Source organism: Contarinia nasturtii, unplaced genomic scaffold, assembly GCF_009176525.2.
Source record: "Contarinia nasturtii isolate CC-2019 unplaced genomic scaffold, AAFC_CNas_1.1 Cnas_scaffold_1371, whole genome shotgun sequence".
Lineage (NCBI taxonomy): Eukaryota > Metazoa > Arthropoda > Insecta > Diptera > Cecidomyiidae > Contarinia > Contarinia nasturtii.
Window position 1 is genome coordinate 1,429,022 of NW_022198708.1, and position 27,531 is coordinate 1,456,552.

The 27,531-nt window shown below is 32.6% G+C and overlaps 5 protein-coding genes across 10 annotated transcripts; 3 read left to right on the top strand and 2 right to left on the bottom strand.

Annotated features, from left to right (window-relative positions):
• The first annotated feature begins 359 nt into the window (after nt 1–359).
• LOC116345652 (armadillo repeat-containing protein 8-like) lies at nt 360–4,009 on the top strand. 2 transcript variants are annotated; one of them, XM_031775200.1, is made up of 8 exons: nt 360–558; nt 1,091–1,307; nt 1,408–1,611; nt 1,687–1,921; nt 2,005–2,941; nt 3,039–3,182; nt 3,242–3,417; nt 3,498–4,009. In XM_031775200.1, the coding sequence occupies exons 1-8, from the start codon at nt 535–537 to the stop codon at nt 3,538–3,540; spliced, it is 1,980 nt and encodes a 659-aa protein (XP_031631060.1). In that variant the 5' UTR covers nt 360–534; the 3' UTR covers nt 3,541–4,009. The 2 variants fall into 2 exon arrangements, with proteins under 2 accessions (XP_031631060.1, XP_031631061.1); XM_031775201.1 differs by having other exon boundaries at nt 1,690–1,921.
• Nucleotides 4,010–4,360: 351 nt separating this feature from the next.
• Nucleotides 4,361–13,839, bottom strand: LOC116345757. Of its 5 annotated transcripts, none has more exons than XM_031775418.1 (10): nt 13,230–13,839; nt 11,531–11,648; nt 9,735–9,875; nt 9,096–9,298; nt 8,176–8,472; nt 7,582–7,826; nt 7,231–7,489; nt 6,268–6,492; nt 5,678–5,815; nt 4,361–5,595 (listed from the first exon to the last, which is right to left on the bottom strand). In XM_031775418.1, exons 1-10 carry the CDS (start codon nt 13,307–13,309, stop codon nt 5,376–5,378), a joined length of 1,926 nt encoding a protein of 641 aa, XP_031631278.1. In that variant the 5' UTR covers nt 13,310–13,839; the 3' UTR covers nt 4,361–5,375. The 5 variants fall into 5 exon arrangements, with proteins under 5 accessions (XP_031631278.1, XP_031631280.1, XP_031631281.1 ...); XM_031775420.1 differs by lacking the exon at nt 13,230–13,839 and adding an exon at nt 11,855–12,117; XM_031775421.1 differs by lacking the exon at nt 8,176–8,472.
• A 363-nt stretch (nt 13,840–14,202) lies between these two features.
• Nucleotides 14,203–16,768, top strand: LOC116345695 (integrin-linked protein kinase homolog pat-4). The gene is made up of 5 exons (XM_031775303.1): nt 14,203–14,450; nt 14,785–14,950; nt 15,013–15,558; nt 15,637–15,804; nt 15,876–16,768. The coding sequence occupies exons 1-5, from the start codon at nt 14,362–14,364 to the stop codon at nt 16,251–16,253; spliced, it is 1,347 nt and encodes a 448-aa protein (XP_031631163.1). The 5' UTR covers nt 14,203–14,361; the 3' UTR covers nt 16,254–16,768.
• Nucleotides 16,769–17,081: 313 nt separating this feature from the next.
• Nucleotides 17,082–19,518, bottom strand: LOC116345685 (succinyl-CoA:3-ketoacid coenzyme A transferase 1, mitochondrial). The gene is made up of 6 exons (XM_031775288.1): nt 19,196–19,518; nt 18,108–19,100; nt 17,946–18,042; nt 17,795–17,871; nt 17,560–17,730; nt 17,082–17,496 (listed from the first exon to the last, which is right to left on the bottom strand). Exons 1-6 carry the CDS (start codon nt 19,259–19,261, stop codon nt 17,359–17,361), a joined length of 1,542 nt encoding a protein of 513 aa, XP_031631148.1. The 5' UTR covers nt 19,262–19,518; the 3' UTR covers nt 17,082–17,358.
• A 2,741-nt stretch (nt 19,519–22,259) lies between these two features.
• On the top strand, nt 22,260–26,957 carry LOC116345856. The gene is made up of 7 exons (XM_031775571.1): nt 22,260–23,143; nt 23,199–23,233; nt 23,314–23,768; nt 24,981–24,990; nt 25,514–26,279; nt 26,349–26,392; nt 26,476–26,957. Exons 1-7 carry the CDS (start codon nt 22,384–22,386, stop codon nt 26,932–26,934), a joined length of 2,529 nt encoding a protein of 842 aa, XP_031631431.1. The 5' UTR covers nt 22,260–22,383; the 3' UTR covers nt 26,935–26,957.
• The last annotated feature ends 574 nt before the right edge of the window (nt 26,958–27,531 follow it).

Here is a 27,531-nt window from a genome sequence, read left to right on the forward strand (position 1 = left end):
ATAAGGTAAGTGTAAGTGGTTTGAATAAATATTGTGGTGACATCTAGCGATAGCTGGTGTGCATTTTCGATAAATGGACTGATGGACAAGCAATTAAAAATCACGTAGGCCACTTTGAAAGTATTGTCTACGTACTTCAAATGAAGAAAGATGTATGTAGAATTGCAAAAATTTCTTTTTACTTGTTGTAAATTTCACAATTATCAAACAACAACAATTGATACCGAATATTTTTAGACGCTACTGACAGCGTCAACAATGATGTGACCCAAAAAGAAAAAAATGCTCAAAATTGAAGTTTTATGACGCTCATGAGGGAAAGAGACGAAACGATGTACTCGAAAGAGCACGCCCGATGTACACAATGCATTTTTGAAGGTTCGACGTATGTGGAGATTTTCTGAGCGCCGCTATAGATTGTTATTTATATACACGTACTTCATACAGATAAATAACATCTAAATCCGATTTTTTTGCTGCCGCAAAAAATTAGAATTAGAATAAAACGCAGGAACCAAGAATTAGACATTGATTATGGAACCATTTACGTGTTTTATGGTAATGTGATTGTTTAAAAGTGAAAATTATTATTCGCTCGGAATTTGTGATGTGTTTTAATTTTTTTTACCACTACTATTTTTGGTTAGTGGTTTGGTAACCTCACTTTAATGCGATTTAGCCGTCATTCCCATCATCATCAATGTATACAAAGTGGATTGCATCTTTTTTTTTCTCTCTCAAATGAAACGAACAGAGCAACGACGACGAAAAAAGAAACGTTTTCGTAACAAACATAAAAACTATTCCTTTATTCAGTGTATTTTGGTGCAAAATGGTGTAAACAAGATCCGCGCTCAAATTTTTATTCAAAGATGATGAAAACTACGTCTCTAACGATGCAGTGAATGATCCCATGCAATTTTTCTTTCTTCTAAAATAATTGGAAATGTTATATAATGTGATTGCTGTTGCCGTCACCACGGTGTCATCAAACACACTCAATTTATTTTCTTTTGCTTTTCAAAGAGATCAATCTAAATATGTGTCTCTCTGTCTTTCTCTTCTTTTTTTTGGCACAAATGCGTTTTAGGATGTTGACAGCTCACAATCATATATTAACGATTTATACAGTGACGATGACAGCAGTAATGTTCAAGATTCGTTAATATATCTAAAAAATGTTGTCATCGGCAGCGATAAACAGAAAACAATAGTCATCACACAAGGAATTGTACCGCGACTGATGTTTTTATTATCACAAGATAACACACCACTACCAATACGGTATGATGCAGCAATTGTTTTGGGTAAGCATTAATAATAGACGAATTTAGTTTATGTCTATGTACGACATGTACGTATTGATTTTGGCTCCAATTTTCTATGATTTAAATCATCTTTTAACAGGTTCACTGTCGAAGGGTTCCGATGAAAATGTGAGATCCCTAATTGAAGATGGCCTTATACAAGTTCTACTCAAAATTATCACAAATCCAGCCACTGATAAGCATCTCATTGAGATTTGCCTATGTGTAGTACGATCGATTTATGAGCATCCATTTGCGCCCAAAGAAATCATTAATACAACATCAACATTGAGCTATCTAATTGGTAAGTTGGACATTATTGTTAAAAAAATAAAAATGAAAACACATTGAAAATGTTCGGTGTTGTTGGACTTTCAAGCAGGTTTGGCATCGCCGGAAAATACAATTCAGTGTCAGGCATGTGTGGCAAATATTTTGGTGCCAATTTGTCATAATTCGATTGATCAAAAGATGCTGTGTAAGGCAGGTGCAATTCCATTATTAGCTCGTTTGATAACAACACGATATACAATACTGCAAATACCTGCACTCAAATGTTTGGCGGCAATGTGCTTTACAAATAAATATGTTTCGGATATTGTGTGCGTAGCAAAGTGAGTAAAACTGAATAGAACCATTTTTCAATGTATCGGTGGACGACTAGCAATTAATTATTTTTATTTTACCCGCTTGACAGCCATGAAGAGAGATCAATTCCAGATATTTTAAGTACATTAACATCAAGAGCGAGGATTCCCGAAATTCAAATAGCAGCAGCACGCTGTTTAACCTATATACATCGTTCGGGTTCATTGAGTTCGACCGATTCGCGAATCGTTTACAAGACGTTACCGTGTTTGGCTCGGCTCTGTACAGAAGAATTTGAGGAGAATATTCGAGCAACGGCTGCTGAAACATTGGCATATCTAGCTGAAATTGATTCAGAACTACAACGACTCGCTGCAATAAGCAATCATTTAATAAATTCATTAAGCAATCTATTACAATGCTCAAATCCAGCACCGCGACAAGGTGCATTTCGATGCTTTGCATCATTGGGAGCTAATGATGAGGAAATTCGAAAGCGTATCATCGAAAAAGATGGCATTATGGAAGAAGTATTGGCCGGTCTTGGTGATCCATGTGCCGATGTTCGATTGGCGGCGGTTCGTTGCTTGCACTCATTATCACGTTCGGTGCAACAATTGCGAACAACATTTCAGGACCATTTAGTTTGGAGACCATTAATGGCATTATCATCGGGTTCGCCATCGAAGGAACTATTGACCGTTGTAACATCAACCATATGTAATTTATTATTAGAATTCTCGCCGGCCAAAGAACCAATGGTTGAATTAGGTGCTATTGAATTATTATGTCAACTCACACAAAATTCCGAATTGGCGCTACGATTGAATGGTGTTTGGGCTCTAATGAACATGACCTTTCAAACCGAAGAGCACATTAAAACCAAAATTATCGGCACACTCGGCACTGATAGGATATTTCAATTACTAAACGATTCAGATACAAATGTTATTATGAAAACACTTGGACTATTACGGAATCTAATGAGTAAATCAACGGACATTGACAATATCATGTCGGGTCATTCGGATCAATTGATGCATATGGTATGTGAATTTAAATCTTTTACCCTCAAGGTGCCATTGAAGTTTTTTGATTTTATTTTAAATCATTTGATGACCATCAAATCATTTATCCATTTAGATTATTACCGTATTAGAATCGCCGCATACTCCAGAAATCAAAGAGCAGGCCTTGTGTATTATAGGGAATATAGCTGCCGGCGCTGGTATCACTGATTATGTCATGGAAAATGAACGTATTTTGAGAAAATTATTCGATTTTATAGTAAGTGATTTTTCATTGAACGTTTTGTCGAACATAAATAATACGAATTTTCATTTCAGAATCACAAAGATGTGAAACTTCAAGAAGGTGCAATGTTCGCAATAAAAAATTTGATTGAGAAAAGTGATTTAAATACACAGCAAAGATTGTCACGATTACAAGAGTTGGGCATCATTGAAGAGTTGGAAAAATATTTAAACTCAACATCCAGAGAATCGTCAAGGACTTCCGAAGAGTAAGTGTTATCACATTTTCTTTATTTGTAATTTCATCCATTAATAATAATAATAATAAAAATATCGATGTTTTCCATAGCATTCGCGCAATGATACGTCGGTTAAAAAGTTATTCATCGTAAATTGATGAATACATTCAGCCACAGTTCATTTCAACAGAGTACGAATGTGAAATGTTGCGCTTTTCAGACAAGAAAAAACAAACAAACGAAAGACAATGAAATTAAAGAAACAACAAAGCGTCGGAATGTGAGAAATGTGAGAAAGGATTTTTTAATTAAAAAAACGAGCTTTGATCATTCTTTTACATTCATCAGATGCAGCTCAGCGTTGCACAATTTTGACAAACAAAAAAAACTAGACGAGTCACTAAAAATGTAGAACAAAGTAAAAAGATATCATCCTCATTTATTCATCAAACACTATGTTCGCATCGCAATCAAAGCCAATTTAATCACTAAACAAATTTTCTTCATATGCATGGTGTATGTACATAAACTACATAAAACAAACACACAAATACAATCGCATGTCTCATTTTTATTTTGTATCAATCATTTTCATATGCTCTATTGTTGATAATATTTTTCACGTAACAAGTTTTTTTTTTCTCGATTATTTAAAAAATAAATCAATATTTTTGAAATTTATAAAAAAATTAAGAAAAAAAAACCACATGTAAATGTTATTGCTATGCAACAAAAATGAAAATATCACAAGGCAAAAAACAATTTAATCGAAAAATTTAAAAAAATATGAGAAAAAAATGACATTAATAGACGTTTTATAGTACTATTTACTATTTATTTATTGACAATTGAAAAAAAAGAAAACAACAAAAAAGAAATTTCTTAAAACAAATTCGAAACATTATGTGTTTTGTTGGAAAACTCAAATAATAAAAAAAAACCTTCATACGAAGTGGCAAACAGAACAAACACATTAGGCGGTCATTGTTTTTTTATTTAGTTTATTTTGTCTATTCACAAAACTTATTTGATTTTCATTTCAGCATCAAAGAAGATACCATCTACAGCAAAAAATACAGAAGAAATATGTAATTAAGGTTTGTTTTTTTTTTATTTAATGATGACAGATGTGGCCCGACCAACCACTAAAAACTAATACGTGAAATAAATTGGCGGGCAATAAAAACTGACTTTACGATAGAGAAAACGAAGAAATAAATGACATTTTGTGGTTTTGTGTTTTTGGATGGAATTTTAACCATTCTATTTTAAATGACGTCCAACATTTTAAACGTAAAAGATGGCAATGCGAATTCATCAAAAATCATTCACTTTTCATAAGAATTCGTCCAATTTGGTTGGACATCATTTTTCTATAGAACGATATACTCAAAATGAAGTTGCTTATAAAATAAATGGTACAATTTTTTTTTTTGTAAATTTTTCGTAGTCACTTTGCTTCCTGTTACGAGCAAAAAAATGGCTCGGAAATTTATTTAGGGTTTTGTATGTGTCGCTTGCATTTAACATTTGCATCACATTTCTTCTCTTTCATTTTGACCAATAAAAGGACGTTGATGCGTGCTCATGCGATTTTGATTGGCAACATTTTCCAAAACGAACATTGATTTAACATCAAAAATTGAATTCACACTAAAAAAATGTCTTAACTTTTTTGTTTCAAACTCTGTAGAATTCATGTCAAATATCTATTAAAATTTTGAATTTTTTGTTTTGTTTGTTGTTTATAAACACAACTAAATTAGTTCTGACATGTTTTTATCCCTCAATGTTATTATTTCTGTGTGTTTTTGTTTTATTAACTAGAAATTTGGCTATACTGTTTTAAATGTTATTTTCATACTATAACACATCAACATCACAATTATTTTTTTTGGAATGTAATCGGCCATTTGATGGAAATGTTCGAAAGTTGTGTTTGAAATAAATTTTATTTCATTTTGGTATTTATGGCGACTGCGTATATTTTAATTGCATTTCACATTTGCAATTGGTTGGGCATAAATTTGAGCATATATGCTGCCTTTGGCCAACGTTGTATTTGGCCCTTTGCACAGTTCACTCTTTGATCCTTGTGCTTGAATCAATCGGGTCGAGCGCATTGTTGGATCGGAACCTTTGGCAAGACAACTACGATTTCCTTTGCACAAGTCGGAATTGGCTCCATTCCAGGCGATATAATCAGCCCTGTGAACAACAAAAAAAAAAAATTCGAATATTACAATGAATGAACAAACGAGTTGCACACTTATAGCTTCTCTATACTTACAGTAGTAAATCTTCGTTTGGCCCTTTGGCTGAAATTGCATTTGGACCGATTGACAGTTTATTGTTATTCCATGGAGATTTGTACACCGATTTATTGTCCAATTCGTTATTGATTATACTGTCACCCGAAATTGCTGGCCTGTTTGGTGTTAAATAATTTAATGAATGTTTCTAGCAATAGTTTTTCAATCAAAACAATACAAAATACAATAAGAATCGATTCTAGAACACTCTATCAGTTTTGTGAAAAAGAATGTTTGCTGCTTGAATCAAATTGATTTAAAATTGCTAAATTAAATGCTATACACGTACAATCAAAAATGGAAAACATTATAAGCAACATGTGAAAAGCATGATTTCCATCAATTTATGATTTTTTATGAATCAAAAGCCATTATTTTATGGAAAAAACTAAACAAAATTCAATTTACTGAAAGAAAAAAAAATAGTGAACACATTTTTTTTTTATTGAACTTATAAAATATTTCACAAAATTCTACCATAAATGAATTACGTTTAAACAATAAATAAAAGCTCAAAATAACGCTATGAACACTAAAAAAACGGAAAAAAAGCATTTTGTTTTCATACTTTGCATGATCTGATTTAGTCTTAAAGCGACTGCGATACATCTTGGCATTGGCATTGGTTGGTGTGATTGCAATGTCGGATGGTGATGATAATGATTCCGGCGATGATTTCGGCGTACATTTTACTTTAACGCATTTATCGGAATTATTTTCATCATCTTGTGCTAAAGTGCTTTTGGTATCGTCTTTTGGAATTGCGGTGGATAAAGTTGTGCTTTCACTGCGGCTGCATATTTCGTATGTACAAAATAATAATAATGCAATGTGAATGAGAAAATGAAATGGTATATATACAAAATCGCTTTTGAATGTGCCCGTTTGTTCGACCATCAAATATATCATTAAACATCAAGCAATGTCCGGAGGGAAGCAAATAAAGTAGTTGGGTTTTTTATTATCGGACAGATTTATCTCAATGACAATTTTCCCCGCTTTTTTTGCTTCTCTATCTCTCATATATTACAATAATTGCTCAAATTGTTTTATTGGAATTAAATTGATTGATAGCAATAAACAGTTTCAAAAAAAAAAAAAAAAATAACTAGCGGCAATTTGCGGTAAAGATTAATCAAACGATTAGAATGTGATATGATAGCCAAAGCAAATTGAATTTATGAAGACTTATTTATGTTGTATAGCCACAACGTCAATTCCCATGGGGTGTTCTATCCTTTCGATTAGTGTTATTAGTATTATTATTTCCTTGTCTATTTTTCCATCATTGAGGAAATTATGGATATTTCCTATATGTGTCGAAATTGTTGAGTATTTCATTTATGATGTGTGTATGTGTGCACATTATTGGTTTACCGACATTCCTCAACGATGGAATAAATGGAAGTTGATTTTGTTAGTGGGCGTTTCAAGGCGTTTTGTATTAGCAATGATGATTTTGTGATTTGTTTTCTTCTTTTTTTGCTTGTGTGCTTAGTCCAAAAGATAATTGGTACAAAAAATCCCTTACCTTTCTTCATGATCCACAACATCTGGAGTAGCGTCTGCCTGAACAATTGCTGGGCCAGCACACGTTGGAGCTGTTTCATTTTCAACTGAAGCCTCTTCCTTGACCTCATGTTTTATTTCATCTTTGGTTCCTTTATCGTCTTGCATTACAATTTCCAATATTTTGCATGCTTTTTCCTCTGAATAATCAACACTTTCCAGTGCCATTGTAATTATTCGTCCGGCCACATCCTTGTATCGGCCTTTCAGTTGATTTTTTACTGAAATTCAAAGAATTTCAATTAAATTGAAGTAGAAAAGGGAAGCGAACGACAGATAGAAATAGAGAGAGAGAGAGTAAAATTGTACACACTTTTTTGTTTCTCTTCATTTGATTTCAATCTTGGCTGTGGTGGTGGTGTGTTTTCCCTTTCGATTTTCTCCTTTAGAATTTGTTCTTCACGTGCACGATTTGTTGGCTTTGGTGTAGTTGTATCACGTTTTTCATATCCCATTGACGACAATTTTTCGGACGCCTTTTGCACATTATTGTCAGCATTTGCCAATATATCAAGCAATAGCATTTCTTCGGCTTTTGGATAAATACTCTTTAGATATCTGCAAGGGGAAATCATTGATATTACTAAAATGTTGTACAATAGTTTGTATTCCTTAATCGGAGAGAACGAATTATAATATTGAAATTGGTTTTTTTTTTGTAAATAAATATATAAAAAGCGTTAATATTAAATGATATGGACAATAATAGAAATGAGCTCATGCATTTATTACAAATGAATTAAAAGTTCTTAAAATGAAGCGAAATGATGACATTGGCCAAACAAAAGAAGAGCGAACGGGACAATAAACGGAAAGCGTATTGGAAGAAACAAAGCAATTAAAAAAAAAAGTCAAATTTAATGGTGAAGATAGTGTTTATTCTCCATAGTGGAGTATGACATTTCACCTAAGCTTCATCTTTGGTGATGAATGTGGTTTGGGCGAACATCGAAATCCCTCTCCAACACGTGGCGAACCGTAGCTGGCACTTGCACAGCTACTTGCTGGTCGAGCTGGAATCGGACTTGCCGTTCGAGATGTTGGCGGCTCAAAACGACTCATCGGCGGAGTCATTGTAATCAATGAATGTTTTTTACTTAACGGATGCCGTGGCAATGGTGGCGTTGAATATGGGCCAGGCGTCGTTAAAGGATGCTTTTCCACTTGTAAAGCAGATATAACTACAGCTTCACGATTGTAATATCTTTTAATATTTACAGTATTTTGGTTTTTTTTTTTTGGTTCGGTTTGAATTCGATTTTGTTAGTTTAGAGCGGTGAATGTGATTTATTTAGTATTTAGTGTTTAAAGCGGCAGCATTAAGAAAAAACAGATGTATACATAGTGTGTTAGTGTTTAGTGATTCGTGTTTGTGTTTTTGGTTGTGTGTAGTGTTAAAAAGAATTTTTTTTTTTAGTATATATTTATATACAACATCAAGATTTAACTTCCATCCAAAAGAGCAGTTCATTTTGAATGTCACATATTTCAATGGATTTGAAAAATAAATCTTGTCGTTGTAGCATTTAAAAAAAAATGAAAAAGAAACTAAAGAAATATCATTTTTGTTTTGGTTAAAAGCATTTGCGAACAACACGTGTATATTTAGCCATTAGTCAATGTATAATTGATTCAGTCGAATGAGTTTGAAATGTGAATTATTATTATTTATTTATATATCTCCCTCAAATCCACCGTAATCAATGTATACACTTTGCATTTAATCGATAATATTTATATATTTATATAGACACAGTCACACAGATGCTTCATTATCTATATTGAAATAGATTACAGAGATTTTGTGCACAAAAATAGTCTACTCACTTTTTTAGCAAGAGCCGAATATGGGCATCACTCGCCGTTGGAAACATTGTGTTGATTTTGGCAACAGCCGCATCGGTATCAGCTTGTGTTATAAATGATGTTTCTTGATAATTTCCACAGGTGCTGCCATTTTGACTGGTTTTATCAAAATGCTGAATTCTTGATATGCTGGGACTGCCCATTCGCATGATTGGCGACATTTCCTAAACCATTACACCAAACTCATATTAATCAACTCATCAATTTAAATTTGCATTTCTATTAATCAAAGTCATTTTTTGTTTGTACACAAAGTTGAATTTGTGCATCGGACCGTTAAGATGAATCGTCAAGCTTTAATTAATTTAATTTTATTGTTTTGATGATTATTGATTTTGTAAAGCATATCATTCTGTTCGTATGTAGAAATGAATGTCACGCTTTAATGGATTTGATTGTGCCTGACCGATATACACAGATTCTTCTACATTGTGCGCCGGGTATTTGCAAATTATAACAGAATTTAATGGATATATAAACGCCAATAGTATTGCAACAAAAAAATCAACACAAGAAAATAATAAGAACAAAAAAACGATACACAAACAGATTACAACTATAGATAAATTCGTGTGAGTGCTGTGTCGATTGATAGCTTACCATTTTTTGTAATTTATTTGTTAATAACGGACTGGTTGATACATTGTACAGTGACGCTGTGTTCGGTGCTTGAAATGCTTGAACCGCAGGTGGATGATTATTAATGGGATATATCTGATATACATGATATGGGGATCCATGCTATTTAGAAAGTAAGAAAGTTGGGTTTGTTCACACACATAAATAATCTTAAATGAATGAATAATTAATGAACTAAATTCGTAATGGCAAATAGAGATTATTCAATATTTCTTATTATTATAATTTCCTTAATTTCCATTATTTTGTATAACATTTACAATAATATAATTCGATTACTAACAATAACTTGACAACACTAGACTTGAAAATCGAGTATTTTTTTTAAATCTTCAACAAAATCAGTTGGACATCGTAAAATTAAATATTTTTTCAAAACAAGAAAAAGACATCGATAATTGCTTTTTAAACTAGTTTTGGAAAGGTGACTTCACCATTAATTAATTCGAATTAGAATGTTTTATACATGCTATCATGCTCGGATTTCAATGAGCTAATTTGATTTGAACTTATATCCGGAACGGATCTCTATAGCTGAGATGAGCAATCCACCTAGCATACTCATATGGGTGCCACATGGATATCACATACATTGTGATGTCCATGCGACAACATGGATTAATTATTATACTACACATTAGATATTATTATAATGCACCCATTCATTCATTCTAATGCTCGTTCATTCAATAAAGTGACTCAGTCGTATTTTGGAACCATTGTGTTTCACTTCGTCTACAAACTAAACAATATTCGCGCTACTGAATTTAATTTGTTGAATGACCAAGCGGAAATTAACAATTTTCTTTCTTGGAATCTTTGAATGATTAATACTGTTTGTATCCACGATAAAAAAAATTCATTCTTAATAAACATGCAATCGGGAATTTTCCTACATATAGTCGTTTGCTACATTTTTGGTAGGTGTTAAGTATCAAAAAGATACAAAATTCTGTGGAGCTGTGTAATATTGTTTGAAATGATGCTTAGATTAAATCAAAAGTCATTTTTATAGACCGTAAGTCATCAGCATTTGATTAAAAAGGGCCACCTTTTCTTGTATATATGATAAAAAAATGATTGTGCAAATCATTCGAATGATTCTGCAAAGATTGAAACAGCATCTCTAACTTGTGAATGAACTTATGGAAGTTATTATACAGGTCAGTTAAACAAGATTAATTTGTTGAAAAGAAAGATTGATTCTTCCATTACCATGATAATCGACATAATTTTATGATAAAGGTGTTTCTCGGGTTGTTTAACTCAATTTCGGAAACTATCCAAACTTTTCTTAAAACTTTTCACAGTACTCGATTGTCAAAGTTCTCAAAATATTGCCTACACATCTATTGCTTTTCTGAGTTTTTTTTTAAATTCTATTGTATACCTGTGCGATAAACACTTAAACAATCGATATGAAACAATGTCGTAATAATAAAATCAAAATGAACCAAACAATTGTTTGTGTTTGTGAACTACAAAAAAAAAACCTTACAGAGATCTAGTTGACAAATCACGTTCATGTTCAAAAACAATTAGCTAAATTGATGGTATAATGGATACGGTACGTAAGCGAAATACGTTGGTGACGCACACGATATTCGTGTTTCGTTCTGAAGGGTCATGGTCAATAATACAAGAGTGCTTTAAAGTCATAATCAAATTGAACGCATTAATATAAAAATTGAATATTTGAACAATAATCACAACAAGAAAAACAATGCAAACCATAAAATGTAAAATATTTTGATTACCTGTGAGCTTGTTTGCATGGGTATTGATTCGGTTGATGCATGCTCATTTTGCAGTTGACGATATCGAATGCGAGGATCTTCAAGTTGCATGGCTTTTGTCAAGTAATTGATGTAGTAGCTGAAAGAAGAAATACACGAAAAAAAAGAGCACAACTTCAGTTAAACAAAAGACTGATTCAAGTGAACATGCCCGCAGAGCATCAATTGTTGTCAACGTTTAACAAGCTCCCTCAATGTACGAAGAGAGCGAGTGAAAATGTAATGCAAAAGACGAGCGAAAAAAACCACCACAGAAGAGAGCTAAAAAAACACACAATATCATACCACCCGATTTGTAGCCCTTGATTTTTATTAAACGATATTGCAAATGACAAGCACTATCGAAAATTTCGTATTCAATAAAACTGGTATATTCCTCTTCTGTTGATGCCTATTAGATTCAAACAGTGTCGCGGTCGATGATACTGATACTGCAGTAGCAAGCACAGATGACGAATTAATTATGTCCTTGATTTAACAACCAAATATCATTGCACACATCACAGCAACTCTTAACGCAAACTCAACATTGGCAAAGCACGTTCACATTGTGATGCGATGCAATTTACTGCACTGCATTGCACACAATCTCCGAAAGCCGACACCAGCCCATCAAAACACACATACACTTTTAAATATGTACATTGCATACAGGAAAAGTGTGCAGTGCAGCAAAGAGAAATTCGAAAGTGAGGAAAATAAGGAGAGGCGAATGCAGCACATTTTGAATAACTTTTTTTTTGCTCTATCTCTTTCTCTCTGTGTGTCTCTTCTTGTTGTTAAAGTGTTTCTGGAGGTTTATAATTATTGTTGTAACGGTGCATCGTTGACCCAGTAAATAGAAAAGAAAGTGTTCATCATTGTTATACGAATCGTTTATCATGAATATCATCATTGAATTAAAGCGCCACTTCTTATGCAACAGAGTCATTGACGTTATAAAACAACCCCTGTGCAAAAATGATGATGGGCTGTGATGATGCGATTTATTTCTTTGATGTTTTTCCACGGTGGCTTCATTTGTATGTGCGTGCGTATGTGAGTAGCGTTGGTAAAAAAAATATGGTTGCATTCAAACATGTTTAATTCAATTATGTGAAAATTGGCCAAAGTTAAACGAATTCCATTCGGAAAATTCAAGACACCATTCATAATACGTGTGTGAGGTGAGAAAAAACACATTACTATTTATATCAAATCAGAAACAAGCAATTGAAAATATTACCGATCCATTGACAGTTTTCGTAAATTTCGAAAATGGAATATAATGTGCATAGTTATAGAAAATGGTCCACAATTTACATAAGTAGTTGTCGTTAAAAAAACAACAACCATACAATGCTGCGTGATACATTACAATGACGATATAGAGCATCCAGCAAGTTATGCGTAAAAATATTCCGAAAAACACACGGCACAATATACACATTTTTGCTCGTTGATTTCATTTTTCTTTCGTTGCAAAATATTTATTACTTGGGCATTTGTTTACGGCCATTTTGGTGAAGCAAGTTATGTACAATTGTACATTTGAATTACGTTGCAAAAATCATTGACATGTAATTCTAATTTAATGTGAACGTAAATGGATATCGAGTTACACGTTTCAACCAAAATGGAAATAAGATTATTGCAAACGACGATTCAATAATTAACTTACCACTTTCCCGTTTTTGTATCATATTTTACATCCCATCCCGGTGGATACATATTTTCAGTTAGTTGTAAATCCGACATCATAAATCCGTTTGTTGTTTGTTGTTGTTTTTGTTGATAATATTCTCACATGAATATTAGAAATTGCAAAAATTATGATTTTTTTTTATTTTGCCACACTTATTTACTTATTCACCTTATATTTATCACATTTGTCATCAAATTTTTTTTTGAGAAACAGGAAGAGAGACAGAGATACGGAATTTGTTTACTTTCGTATTATTCTGAACTACGGAATGTTCTAACTGCATGTACTGCCAGTTGTTACTATACTGAAATGCCTGTTTGGCTTTACTATTTATATACACTTTGTGTGCGTGCGTGTTATCCTTCAATGTGAAAAGCGCCTGGGAAAAATCAATTTTTTCTCTTAAACATGGTTTACAGTTTGAATTTTACCGCAATTTTCAACGATTCACAACGGTGCACTCATTTCATGTATTCATTCCTTATTTACTGTTTTTTTTCGCAATTGACAAATACATTTAACGACAAAATGATTGAATAAAAATCAACATTTTAACATAAATTGACAGCAATTTAGTTTGTAAACAAAATCATCGACTCCGTGTTAAAATCACAAATAAATTTGCCAACCAAAGCAAGTATAAAGCACCGTTCAGCTAACAGAGGATTATTGTCAATACTCATGTCTGCACGCATACACTCGCACCAACTCACATACACACAATGGCCACTCATCCATTGATGTTCAATACGTAGACGAATGAAATGTCAGAATGGTTGTGTGTGTATTTTGGGTTTTCTTTCGCTGCATATAATAATACAAATACTATGAAAGATCATTACGACATTCGACATTTGTCATTGTTTTGGTATTTTGGCTTAAAAAAGAATTTTTATCTTTTACTTTCGTTTCAATGTGTACCAAATTGTTTGTATTTTAGATTTGTTTTTTTTTCTTTTTTTTCTTTCATATTGTTATTCATTTAAATGTTTATTTTTATGGTTTGACTATTGTAAAAGTTAAATAAAATTTGAAAAAATCAAAGTGCTGTTGGTGAATTTGATTCGAAGAAAAACAGCAGTTTTTTTTAGCGAGCATATAGGAAGAAATGGAAGATATTTTTCATTGGTGCCGTGAAGGCAATTCGATACAAGTGCGATTATGGTTGGACGATGTTGAACATGACATGAATCAAGGGTAAACACAAAAATATTTTTACTGAATGGCTCAACCAGATCGATAAAAAGAAAATTATGAAAATTAATTTGTTTTTTTTTTCATACACTATGTATGTGCCATAAATGGTATGCAAACGTCACACCCATCTCAGCTTAGTAATATAAATACTATGTGGGATGATAGTTTTTCATGTCGAAGAAAATGCGATTTGGCATATATTGAAATGTGTGTGTGTGTAATGTTATGGGCCATGTGTTTTTTTTTTGTTTTTTGTGTGAATTGATGAAAAATGGCATCGCATTCGAAATGGAAATTTAAATAATTAATTTAATTTTCAATTTTTTTTTTGTAGTGATGATCATGGATTCAGTCCATTGCACTGGTTGGCCAAAGAAGGTCATACAAAACTGGTTGAGATGCTTTTGCAACGTGGAGCTCGTGTGAATGCCACCAATATGGGCGATGATATTCCACTGCATTTGGCTGTTGCGCACGGTCATTTGGATATTGTTTTATTGGTATGCGGTTTCTTCTCTCTCTGAGATGTTTTTTTTCTTCTAATAATTCTAAATCATTTTAGTTGTTGAAGCACAAATCTGACGTGAATACCACCAACGAGCATGGAAATTCGCCATTACATTATGCTTGCTTCTGGGGCTATCAAGCAATTGCCGAGGAGCTTGTAAATCATGGTGCTCTTGTTTCAATCGCCAATAAAGATGGTGACACACCATTGGATAAGGCTAAAGTGTTGTTGGCAAAGCGTTTACACGATTTGGCCATTGAAAGTGGTCAGGAATTGAAGAAAATCAGTTTTAAAGATCAAAGTTGGCTTGGACTCAAAACACGTTCACGTGACGCAACATTGTCTCGCTATAAGGGCATCAATATTCGCGATTTGGAATTGCATACAAAACTTGCAATCACACCATCCGGTGATACATGGCGGGGTCGTTGGCAAAAAAATGATATTGTTGCGAAAATATTATCGGTTCGCGATTGTAATGCACGAATCTCACGAGACTTTGATGAAGAATTCCCAAAATTGCGCATATTCTCGCATCCAAACATTCTGCCAGTCATTGGTGCATGTAATTCGCCACCAAATTTAGTCGTCATTAGTCAGGTAAAAAAAAGAGGATAGTTTTATATTTAAAATGAGACGAGCAGACTTAATAAAATTTGGTTTGTAATTCATTTTCAGTACATGCCAAGAGGTTCACTGCATGATTTACTCCATGGTGCGGCTGGTGTTGTTGTGGACACAGCGCAAGCAGTTCGATTTGCATTGGATATTGCCAGAGGCATGGCATTCCTTCATTCATTAGAGCGCATTATACCCGAATATTACTTGAATAGTTTCCATATCATGGTTAGTGAAAAAAAACATAAAAAGAAAAAAAACGATATTTTTGGGATTCATATTTTTATTTTGAATTCAAGATTGATGAAGATTTAACAGCTCGTATTAATATGGGAGATGCAAAATTCTCGTTTCAAGAGCGTGGACGCTTGTATCAACCGGCATGGATGTCACCAGAAGCCTTACAAAAGAAGCGCAACGATCGTAATTGGGAAGCGTGCGATATGTGGAGCTTTGCCGTTTGCATATGGGAATTGAGCACACGAGAAATTCCATTTGGCGATTTATCACCAATGGAATGTGGTATGCGTATCGCCACAGAAGGTTTAAGATTGAAAGTGCCACCCGGTACGTCAACATATTTCTCCAAATTGATCACCATCTGTATGAATGAAGATCCCGGCAAACGGCCCACATTCGATATGATTTTGCCGATTTTGGACAAAATGAAACGATAAGAATCTCATTCGATGGTTCTTAGATCGCATTTGCAATACAAGTAAAGCAGCTATATCAGAAATCAATCGAGAAGGAAACAACGACAAACGTTTATTGAATTTTATTTTTTTATGTCTAACAGGAATAGTTTGTGAATGTGATTCTTTGTGCCTGAATCGATGAACTTGGTTATTGTTGTAAATCAATCATCCAAATAACACATAAACTAATTGAAGTGAATGAAATTTATATCACTAAAACCAATTCACTCACACACTCAATCTATAAATAATTTACGCACAAGTTCTCGAAATGAATGTTGCTGAAATAGTGCCGAATGCAAAAGAAAAACTGCTGCCAAATAAGTGCCTTATACAATAACTATAGTTTTAGCTATTAATCGAATAAATTTGATTTGTCGTCTTTTTTGTCGTTGTTCGGCACAACAATTTTTAATTTTTAACCGATTAGTTCGATGTGCCAAGAAAGTATAACAATTTTAAACTGTATTACTTAATGCGTTGTAAATTACTTAATCGATTGTACTAATTTTAAAAGTAATTATTTTTTTTTTCTCTTAATTTTTCAACCGATTTTTCGAAATCAATTTTATTTTAATTTTATATTTTATATAATATACACAAATATTTTTTTTAGAATGTATTTTTGTTTGTTGATAAAACACGATTTAATTCACACGTGAATTTGAATAAAAAAACATATTTGAAATAAAAAGATAAAACAGTAACCGAAACAAGGTGATGATTTATTTTAATTCAATGAGTGAAAGGCATCATCAGGCTTTTTTTTACTTGAAAGAATGCAAACACAAAAAAGACTTTATTATGTAATTACAATAAAATTCATTTATTGTACTTCTTTTTTAAAAAAACAAATTAATTAATTTTATTCGATACAAAACAAATCATTAAAATAAATGCAATGGCATTTGATTGTTGACCAGACTTGTGCTCGAGTTAAGTAGTCATTATAATCAGCTGCTATTTATGTTCACGTGTGTACCATTATCCATCAGCAACCATCAATAGCAGCACTGATTCAATTGGCTTAAGCCCAGATCTGGTATATATGAATTTTAATGGAAAGGCAGGTGATCATCAGGTTTTAAGATTGTCTCATCGGTTTTAGATCTTCAGATATTGAAAATTCACATCCTGTACTAGCGATAATATCTTCAATTTGAACATCTTCAGCTATTTCGATTAACGTTAAGCCGGATTCTTTGTCTACCTCAAATACACCCTGGAAATGAAACGGAAATTGTATTAAAATGATGACATGCATAAAAATCCAATAAAAACGTACCTTTTCTGTGATGATCATGTTCACACAATTCTTGCCAGTTAATGGCAAATTGCATTTGCTTAGGATTTTATGACCTCCATCCTTTGAGTTGTGTTCCATCGTTATAATTACTTTTGTGCCAGGCGCCGCGACTAGATCCATTGCACCGCCCATTCCCTTTACTAGTTTTCCCTTCAAAGAAAAAAACTAATTATATTGACCGTTGATCAGTTAACGGAATGATTGTTCAACTTACAGGAATCATCCAGTTGGCTAAGTCGCCATACTGTGAAACTTCCATTGCACCTAATACCGATACATCGATATGTCCACCTTTTAAAATATGAAGTATGATATTATATAAGCAAATTTATTAGGAATAGAGAAAATAAAAAATCAATTTCCACCTCGAATCATTGCAAACGAATCATCTGAGCTGAAGTATGATCCACCCTGTAAAATAGTTACAGTTTCTTTTCCAGCATTTATTAATTCCGGATCGACCTAATGGATTTCAAACGGAAACATATATACTTTATTTTTTCTTAAAAACCTATGTAGTCATTTACCTGATCCTTTGTTGGGAATGGTCCCAGACCCAATATGCCATTTTCTGATTGTAACATTACATCTTTATCTTGAATGTAATTTGAGGCCAACATTGGCATACCAATGCCTAAATTAACATATGAACCATCTTCGAATTCAAGAGCTGCACGTTTAACAATTCGTTCACGCATTTTGGCGGCATTTGAAAGTTCGGTTTCCGATTCATTGGACTCCGATGTTATTTTAAGTCGTTCAATACGTTTTTCATAGTTGTCACCTTGAATGATTCGATGCACATAAATGCTTGGTACATGCACATGTTCTGGATCAATTTCGCCGACTGGTACAATTTCTTCTACCTCAACAATAGTACATTTGGCCGCCCGACACATGGTCGGATTGAAATTTCTTGCCGATTTGCTGAACACCAAATTTCCCAATTCATCGGCCTTTTGTGCTTTAATTAATGCATAATCGCCAACGATGGCCTCTTCCATTATGTAATCGATGCCGTTAAACATTTGCTCTTGTCGTGTTCCGCTGGCAATTTCAACGGTGCCATCTTCTTTGTATTTAATTGGTGAGCCGCCTTCATGTACAAGTGTACCGTATGCGGTAGGTGTAAAAAATGCTGGAATACCAGCACCTCCAGCTCGAATTCGTTCGGCCAATGTACCTTGTGGCGTTAATTCTAATTCTAATTTACCGGTTAAATATTGCTTTTCAAATTCAGCATTTTCACCCACATACGATGATATCATTCGTTTAACTTGTTGATTTTTCAGCAAAAGTCCCAAACCAAAATTGTCAACGCCAGCATTGTTTGAAACAACTGTCAAATCTTTGGCGCCTTGCTTTAGCATTGCGCCAATTAAATTTTCGGGAATTCCACATAATCCAAAACCACCAACCAACAATTTAGCACCATCTGGAATATCACTGACAGCATCTTCAGCACTAGCAAAAATCTTTCGATTTCCCGGTCGAATTGTTGCAAAATTACATGCCAAAATCTAATCAAACAGAAATATTTTCCGAGAGAAAACCATTTTTATGTTCAAATGTTGTTTTAAAAACAAATAGAAATCAAGATAAGATATTGACACACCTTCATTAAATTACCGTGTCGTAATGATTTCAATAGGATGTGATTGGTCCTAATTAACAGTGCCATAATTGGAAAATGTTTTTAGTTTTTAAATCTATTCAAATGCAATGTCTTTTATTGTTTATGCTTTTGTTAATTCTAATATTTTCCACGATTTTAACTGGGTATCACATGCAAATCAATTGCATTTAAAATAACTGTTTCGTCAGGCAAATCTATAGGACGATTAACAAGCAATGAAATTGCAAAAAACCCAATGAAGATAAGACTTTGTTATTTTTATATTTTCAATGCGATCTACGACGACAATTTTATCTATTGGAAAACAACCAGAAACAACAACAACAACTTGAACTGTCAACTAATACCTACATAACATCACGTCTACAACCATGTGAGTGGTTTTTGTCTTCGATGAATTTGGCAGTTTATTTCAATGTCGAACATATCAAGAGAACATACAAACAAACCAGCAAACAACTGAATAATTCATTTGGTATGCGATTTTTATTCTTCTAAAATTCAAATTAGACGAATTTCAAATCGTTAAACCAGTTCGCTAAATATCATACGTTTCATCATAAAGAATCGTACGCAAATGAATTTCATATGTCAATAAAATGAATTTATATGTTCTACTGCTCATCGAATCTCTATCTTTGATACATTTGTTGTTGCGTTATTTTTGTCAAATTATATAATTTTCATCGATTTAATTGTAATTTTCTGTTTATTTGATATATTTTCGTTTATCATCGATGGTCTTAATATTATGTCATCATAAAAATTGTCACCACTTTACAGGTGTAAAATCATTTGGCTTCAATTCTATATATTTTTTGTCGAAATCTCTATTCTTTTTTTCTTTGGTTGGTGGTTCATAGTCTGGGTTGATCGAAAGTTCAAATTGGATCATTTTTTCGTTGTTGTTATCATTTTGGAGTCGTATTTATGATAATAAATTTTCAACAAGTCTGAAAGAGCATAAGGCTCCGAACGAACAGAAATTTTCTTTGGAAAATAATAAATATAAAACGTAAACAATTGAATTGAAAATGATAGTTTGGTGAGTGTCAATATTTAAATTCCACTTAGTTCAGTGGACAATTTTAGCCGTTACATAAACCATTTGCGAGCGGTTGACTTTTTTTCAAGTAATCATTTAAATCAAATTAGATAAAAATTATAAACTGAATCAAATAATTAATTTGAATTTCATTAATAATGTTGTAACAGCACGATAACTTTGCAAATAGATAAGATTCTGTTCATAGTTATGCATTTTTCAAATCTACAGAGATATCGCTCACCAAAGTCTTTAAGCATTTTCCATTAAAAATTTAACTCTTTAAAACAGGAATTATCTATCAAACATTTAATTGGCAATTAAGGACGATCGACTGTGCAAGTTTGCACTTCCACTCTTGAATGTTCTACTGTTATTGTATAATTGGTGCCGTTAAATGACCTTAATTAAAGAAAAAGATAACTATGCATAAGTTTACATAAATTAGCTCTTAGATGCTCTTAGATTTATTCCTTATGCATTAAAGATAATTCAAGCAATTATAACACTCTTTTATATCTACGCAATAGTGTTTTTCCAATCTGTAGCACTAACGATAATAATAACGTGTGTATGTTTGTGTTTAAGCGCAATATGATTTATGTATAATTAGAATTGTTCATAATATTTTTGCACCATGACCTCGAAAGCCATGTTTATCAATCAAAAAGTGATTAAAAATGTAAAAAATACGCTAAATATGTGTTTAATATCTGTGTAATATCATGGTAGATCACGATGTTCGACAATTATGCCTTAAACCATCTCCAGGCCAAGATCTTTCCAACGGTCGTTTCCTTAATAGTTCAGATCGTTTGATCCGTTCAGCTGCCAATCCAGATGTAACACTAGTAATATTCATATTTCTTATTATTGAAATTTATGATATTAATTAGTTATTATATGAAGAAATTTCTTTATTTAAAAATAAAACGTAGAAAAAACAACAACAAATTATCGAAAAACAAACAAAAAAAACGCCTGAAAGTAGTAAATTATCTAGTTTTTTTTCCTTTAACTCCTTGTGGAGCATAGAGCCTCGAAAATTATCTAGTTAATTGGCTAAAAATTATTTTCGACGCGTTTTGTGTCTTTAGAATCCCGAAGCACGTTTTTGACCATATTAATGTAGGGATATGGTTTTTTTAGCATGATAACCACCACAGAAGATTAATTAAAATCCAACTATACTGGTGATTGGAAAAGGCACATTGCTGGTGTCGTTTTTGAGCGAATACTTTGGTGTGCAAAAATTTGTTAATTCGATAACTCGTTCCACAGAAACGTAATTGAAAATCTGACTTACAGGTTTTTTGAGAGAGGCTAGAAAGTAATTTTTCGACTCATATTGAATAATCGATGTAAAACTAGGACTCACAACGACGCCTAATGAGAAATATTGTTCATGATGTTACCAAAAAGGATACTTTAACTAGTAAAGTGCTATTAGATTTTAACAGATTTTGACAGTAAGTTTCGTCACATTCGCGCACATTAACCAAAAATGATAAGGATAATCTACATTGAGAAAAAGAATATGCACACATGCTATTGCATATATGTTTCAAATAATCAAATAAATTTTTTTACTAGTTTGAAGTCAATTTTGGTGGTCGTAATGATGATTCGTCACAATTTATTTTACAAAATTCAAAGATTAGCTTGTAAACACAAAGATTACTTACTATTAACGCATGACACTTTTAGTAAGTTGGTGTAAATAGTCATAGATACAAGTGCTTAACAAATTACATTTCCCATACTTTACACAAGTGCAAACAGGTTTTTTTTGTTAGTGTGCTATCGCTATTAAGAGACCATGTTCCGTCAATTGATGGTGTAGAACTATTTTTATGTGGGACAGATAGTAAACAAAAAAAAATAATAATAAATGATTATTAATGTTAATTTTGATTCAATAGAATTATTCTGAAGGACATATATTTTGATATGGTCTTAAATGCATTCACGACGCTACTATAAATAGTCAGTGTTTGGCAGTGTATTTTTCTAGTTGCTTATTAAGAGTGAACGCATTTCTAATAGAAACTGATCGCCACTACTGACGAAGTGCAAAGTAGAAGTCATTCGGGAAAAGTGATTTGATTGGAAATAAAGCAAAATGTTGCCTGTATATATAACCAAAATTTTGGAGAAAATTGCCAAGAATGAAGGATTGTCTGATTATGCGATTGAATTGAATCCCGGTTCAAATCATGGTGATAATTTTTTGGGTGAATTGATTGCAATTTCACTTTCTGGAACTAAATTTGAAAATGGCTTGGCCCAGAAATGTGAAATGAAATTACTTTGCAAACGGCCACCAACGAATAAAACGCGCCTGGAACATTTTAAATCAAATATTGTGTTTGATCGTGAAATTTACATATATTCAAAATTGTTGCCGGCTTTCGTTCGATTTCAGCAAGAGAAGGGACTGAGTGAGGAAGACTCATTTTCATCATTTCCAAAAGTGTATTCATGTGAAGCTAATCAAGAAGATGGAACCTATATATTGATTATGGAAGATTTAAGACCGAAAAAATTCACAATGTTGCCAAAAAATGAAGTTATTCCGTTCGATCATTTGACATATGTTTTACGTAATTTGGCGAAATTCCATGCTATTTCATTTGCAATGAAGGATCAAAGACCAAACGAATTTAAAGAATTTGAACAGTTGAAGGACACCTTCGGCGAATTTTTAATACACGGAAAAATTAAACTATTTTTGGATGAATCATGTTCGAGAGCTGCTGATGTACTAACGAATCCAGAGCACAAAAAACTCATGCAAAATTTCTGTAATACTTTTGTCGACGCGCATGATAATTGTGTATTTGACAAAGAATTTGCTGTAATAACACATGGAGATTTATGGTGTAAGTAATTCGTTTCAAAATCACAATAAAATTATAATTTTGCATACACTTTCAGGTAACAATCTTCTCTTCCGATACGATGATTTAAATGTAAGTGTGTTCTTATTATATTTTCTTTTTCTTTTTTATTCATTTCAATGTTAATTAATGTGTTTTTTAATTTTTTTCAGACAAATAAAGTGACATCGCTTCGTTTTATTGACTGGCAAAATTCTCGCTATTGTCCACTGGCACTTGATTTGCTGTACCTGATTTTCATTGCGACCGATAAAGAATATCGAGATCAACATTATGAAACACTCTTGAAAGTCTACTATTCACAGTTGAGTGAAACAATTCAAAAACTTGGTAGCGACCCGACAAAGTTATATACATACGAAAATCTCAAAAGTCAACTATGTAAATTTGGTGAATTTGCATTATTATTTGCCCCAGCGATGACTTTATTAAGCGTAGCTGGTTCCAAGGATATTAACAGTGTGGATGATTGGAGCGAAAAACTTGATAATGGTGAAATATCCAATTCACTTTTAAATGCATTTGATGAAAAAACGAACATTATATACAGCGCAAGAATGAATGGTTTAGTTACTGATCTTTTGAGCTACGGATATATTGGAAATAAGTAATCGGAAAAATACTTTACGAAATATGACATGAAATACCAAATAAATTAAATTAACCAAATGTTGATGAGATTAGCAATTTAGCGCCACATAATAGAAAATCTCCCGTTATAATAGACACTATAGTGACTTAATTTCCTTCACTCTGTAAATTGTATTAAATAAATGAAAATTCCGTGCAATGAGTATCGTTACATTTTATAATTGACCAATTATATAGATCCTTTGTGATGTTTTGGTCGCTTTTTTAAATTTCAATGCAACCTTGGAATTTGAGATCAAATTAACATTGAAACATGATTGAATTTATGAATGCGGAATTTGATAAAGCTTAGCTACTTTGAAATGTTTTACTAAATGTACATGTATCGTTCATACGTAATAACACGTTCAAGTGTAAATCAAGCGCAATATCTAACTGATTTGTGGCTCGAAGATCAAGATCAATTTTATTTTGAATTTAATATACTGCATTCATGTGGTTTGTATGCAGTATATGGGGTCGAATTTGTCACTTGAACTGAATACCATATTGAATAAGCGCGCTCATTTCAATGCCGTTCATAACATGCCTGAAATATACAGAACACTGTGAAATAGGTTTAATTGCCATATAATATAAACAATTATAAATGATATAAACATTGAAGAGTTCATAAAATGAGATTAGATGTTTATTGTGTTATTTTATTTATATTTTCACAACAATATTTTTGTTGTTAACATCAAACGATGATAATGGAAAAATCTAGATTCGCCTTGTCATATATGTATTTTATAATATATTTTATTGATAAAAGTCTAGTAAATCGAAAAATATCATAAGTGTTCCAAAAAATCATGTACAATGTTTTTCACTTTCGCATGCGATGCATCGACTACTTTATGATAGTTTTATTCATTGAATAATAAACACGATTCAGCAGTGATTTCCAGCAAATATAAATATACGATATTTGCAATATATGTCGTTGCTTGTATCGTACACAAAACACATCTCCTTCGTTTGCTGCCTCAATGTATATTGAACTGTATAAGCATATACGTTAGACACATATGCAAATGAAGGAGAAGCAAGTGACTAGACTTTCCGACTCTCTGTCTTATTAGATTAATTCCATAGGTGTTGACGAGGGTTCCTATAGGGTTCTGAACACTTCCCACCCAAAAAAAAAAATATATTTTTCGGAACCCTCGACAAAATTTTCCAGAAAGAAATGCGTATTTATTGCTTATTTATTATTATCAATTTTTGAAATGGGTGAAATTCTATCGATTTGATAGAGATTTTCGAGCTGTTTTGTAAGTAATTTTTTTTTCGAGTGGAATCAAACTCTCTTTTTGCTAGGGTTTTTGGCCGAGAAAAAAATCTTCCGATGTGCTAGTAAAATTGATTCTTGCGAAGACCCCCGTACGCATTATTTTGCCATCAACTCATTTCGCAATAGAACATCACTATTTTGAAACTATTGCTTATCTATTTTATCCGGTTGTGAAGTGAAATTCACATTACACTCATTCAACGATAAAATCATTGCACGTTATACATAACAGCAGATTAAAAGAGACTTATCATGATGATGGGTTGAAAACAGTGTCAGATTACGTTTAAATTGCGGTTAATCGTATATAGATTAACACTGTTGATCTCATATAAATACTAGTGGTATTTTTAACAATTGTTTTAATCCGAGATAGCATATACTTACGACAATATTACACACCAAAACGATAACAAATCAAGAAAAAAACAACGATGAGTTCCAAAAAGTTGCCAGATTATATTCAAGTGTTATTAGTTCGAATTATCGAAGGAAATGGTATTCGAAATTATTCATTAAAAATAAAACAAGGTTCAGAAGTTGGTGATGGATTTATGAGTGAATTATCATGTATTAAAATTATAAACAATGATGATAGTGAGAAAAACATGGAAATAGTATGTAAAATAGCGCCGATAAATCCAAATCGTCGAAAAGAATTTTTCTCAAATATTGTGTTCGAACGTGAATCATTTTTCTACAATAAATTGATGCCAGCTTTTGTCAAATTTCAAGCGGAAAAAAATGTGCCAATCAATCATCAATTTCGTGCCGTACCAAAGTGTTATGCAGCTATTGCCGACGATGATAGTGAACAATATGTGATTATGATGGAAGATTTGCGACAATTTGATTTTAAAATGTGGAATAAAGCGAAAGCAGTACCAATTGAAAATATGCGATTGGTAATGCGTGAACTTGGAAAATTTCATGGGCTATCGTTTGCAATGAAACATCAAAAACCAAATGAATTTGCCGAATTTCGAAAACTCACCGATATTTCGCACATATTTTTGCAATCGGAAAATATGCAGGGAATGTTTGATATGTCTTTTGATCGTGCCATTAAAGCGCTCAAGCGTGAAGACCATAAAAACGTGATGCGTGCATTGAAGAAAAATACTCTCGCACACTTTCAATCTTGTCTCAACGACGAAGTAACAAACCGTTTTGGCGTTGTGTCGCATGGTAAATCGGCCGGCTTTTCTTTTAAAATTTAATGAGTTTACCAATAATCATGAATATTGTTTGTTTTAGGTGATTTTTGGAACAATAATATTTTGTATCAATTCAATGAAGATGTAAGTTTAATTTGTGGATCATTGTCATCAATTAAGTATATATAAGTTAATTTGAAATAATTTGTTTTTCATGTCATCCGAAGGGTGTTGCCGAAGATGTACGATTTTTAGATTGGCAAGTTATCCGATTTACATCCCCGGCTATTGATTTACTTTACAACATATTCACATCAACATCAAAAGCACTGCGAGACAAGGAGTATGATAATTTATTGAAAATCTATCATGATTCATTGTCAAACATAGTTAAATTGCACGGTAGCAATCCAAATGAATTGTTCACATTTGATGATTTAAAAAGTGAGTTGAAAATATGTGGTGTGTACGCATTATTATTGACACCAATGCTGCTATCGGTGTCATTGGCCGATTCGAGTGAAATATCAAATCTTGATGAAATGTGTGATCAAATTGCCGAAGGCGAAAGACAAAAGGAACTCATCACCGGTTTAAGTGATCAAGAGCAAATTGAATATAACGAGAGATTGAACGACGTTGTTGAAGATCTTATTAATCTTGGCTATTACAATCCAATGAATTGAGACATATTTTTATTTTCATCCAAATATTTTTGGTTGATTTTTTTTTAAATATTTTTTTGTAAATTTCATTTTAATGTTATTTATTGATTCATTTAAAATAAAACTCGTTGACATTCAATTCAAGCAAAATGCATTCATTTATTTAACTCAAATCGCATGTGTAAAGAACGGGCGTTTTGCTCAATTTTCTTTGAATTTTCTGATTAATTGAAGAGTATGTAATATTGTACTTTACTTGTTACCAAAAGTCAAAACATAATTGAAGCGTTATTAATTAAATTGATCTCGTCGTATTCGTCAATCCGTTGTGAATGAATGAAGTGAATACGTGTGCTAACGTCACCGTATGCACAGTTCTTTTGTCGATTAAATTGTGTGTTTTGTTTTGGCTCAGTGAACAATTACAATGTATGTATATATGCTTATGTAAAGGGGCGTACAAGTAATACGCGAAACGTGCATGCATATATGTGAGCCATGTCTACGTTATCCGGTTCCCTTTTAATGATATCTAAATTATATTAGAACCACAATAATGCCGTTTAACACATGCGCGCCCAACAACACCCATTCAATTTCGAATTTGTACAATACACC

Bases quoted from the DNA above. Each gene is read 5' to 3' on its own strand.
- LOC116345695 (XM_031775303.1), top strand. From the start codon at position 14,362: ATGGAAGATATTTTTCATTGGTGCCGTGAAGGCAATTCGATACAAGTG. The intron at 14,951-15,012 runs GTATGCGGTTTC...AAATCATTTTAG, and splicing joins ATTTGGATATTGTTTTATTG to TTGTTGAAGCACAAATCTGA. The intron at 15,559-15,636 runs GTAAAAAAAAGA...ATTCATTTTCAG, and splicing joins ATTTAGTCGTCATTAGTCAG to TACATGCCAAGAGGTTCACT.
- LOC116345685 (XM_031775288.1), bottom strand. From the start codon at position 19,261: ATGGCACTGTTAATTAGGACCAATCACATCCTATTGAAATCATTACGA. The intron at 18,043-18,107 runs GTAAATGACTAC...GAAATCCATTAG, and splicing joins CATTCCCAACAAAGGATCAG to GTCGATCCGGAATTAATAAA. The intron at 17,731-17,794 runs GTAAGTTGAACA...TTTTCTTTGAAG, and splicing joins TAGCCAACTGGATGATTCCT to GGAAAACTAGTAAAGGGAAT.
- LOC116345757 (XM_031775418.1), bottom strand. From the start codon at position 13,309: ATGATGTCGGATTTACAACTAACTGAAAATATGTATCCACCGGGATGG. The intron at 9,299-9,734 runs GTAAGCTATCAA...GTAATGGTTTAG, and splicing joins CAAATAAATTACAAAAAATG to GAAATGTCGCCAATCATGCG. The intron at 6,493-7,230 runs GTAAGGGATTTT...CGAAATATGCAG, and splicing joins GTTGTGGATCATGAAGAAAG to CCGCAGTGAAAGCACAACTT.
- LOC116345856 (XM_031775571.1), top strand. From the start codon at position 22,384: ATGTTGCCTGTATATATAACCAAAATTTTGGAGAAAATTGCCAAGAAT. The intron at 23,144-23,198 runs GTAAGTAATTCG...ATACACTTTCAG, and splicing joins AACACATGGAGATTTATGGT to GTAACAATCTTCTCTTCCGA. The intron at 26,393-26,475 runs GTAAGTTTAATT...TGTCATCCGAAG, and splicing joins TGTATCAATTCAATGAAGAT to GGTGTTGCCGAAGATGTACG.
- LOC116345652 (XM_031775200.1), top strand. From the start codon at position 535: ATGGAACCATTTACGTGTTTTATG. The intron at 559-1,090 runs GTAATGTGATTG...AATGCGTTTTAG, and splicing joins AACCATTTACGTGTTTTATG to GATGTTGACAGCTCACAATC. The intron at 1,922-2,004 runs GTGAGTAAAACT...CCCGCTTGACAG, and splicing joins GATATTGTGTGCGTAGCAAA to CCATGAAGAGAGATCAATTC.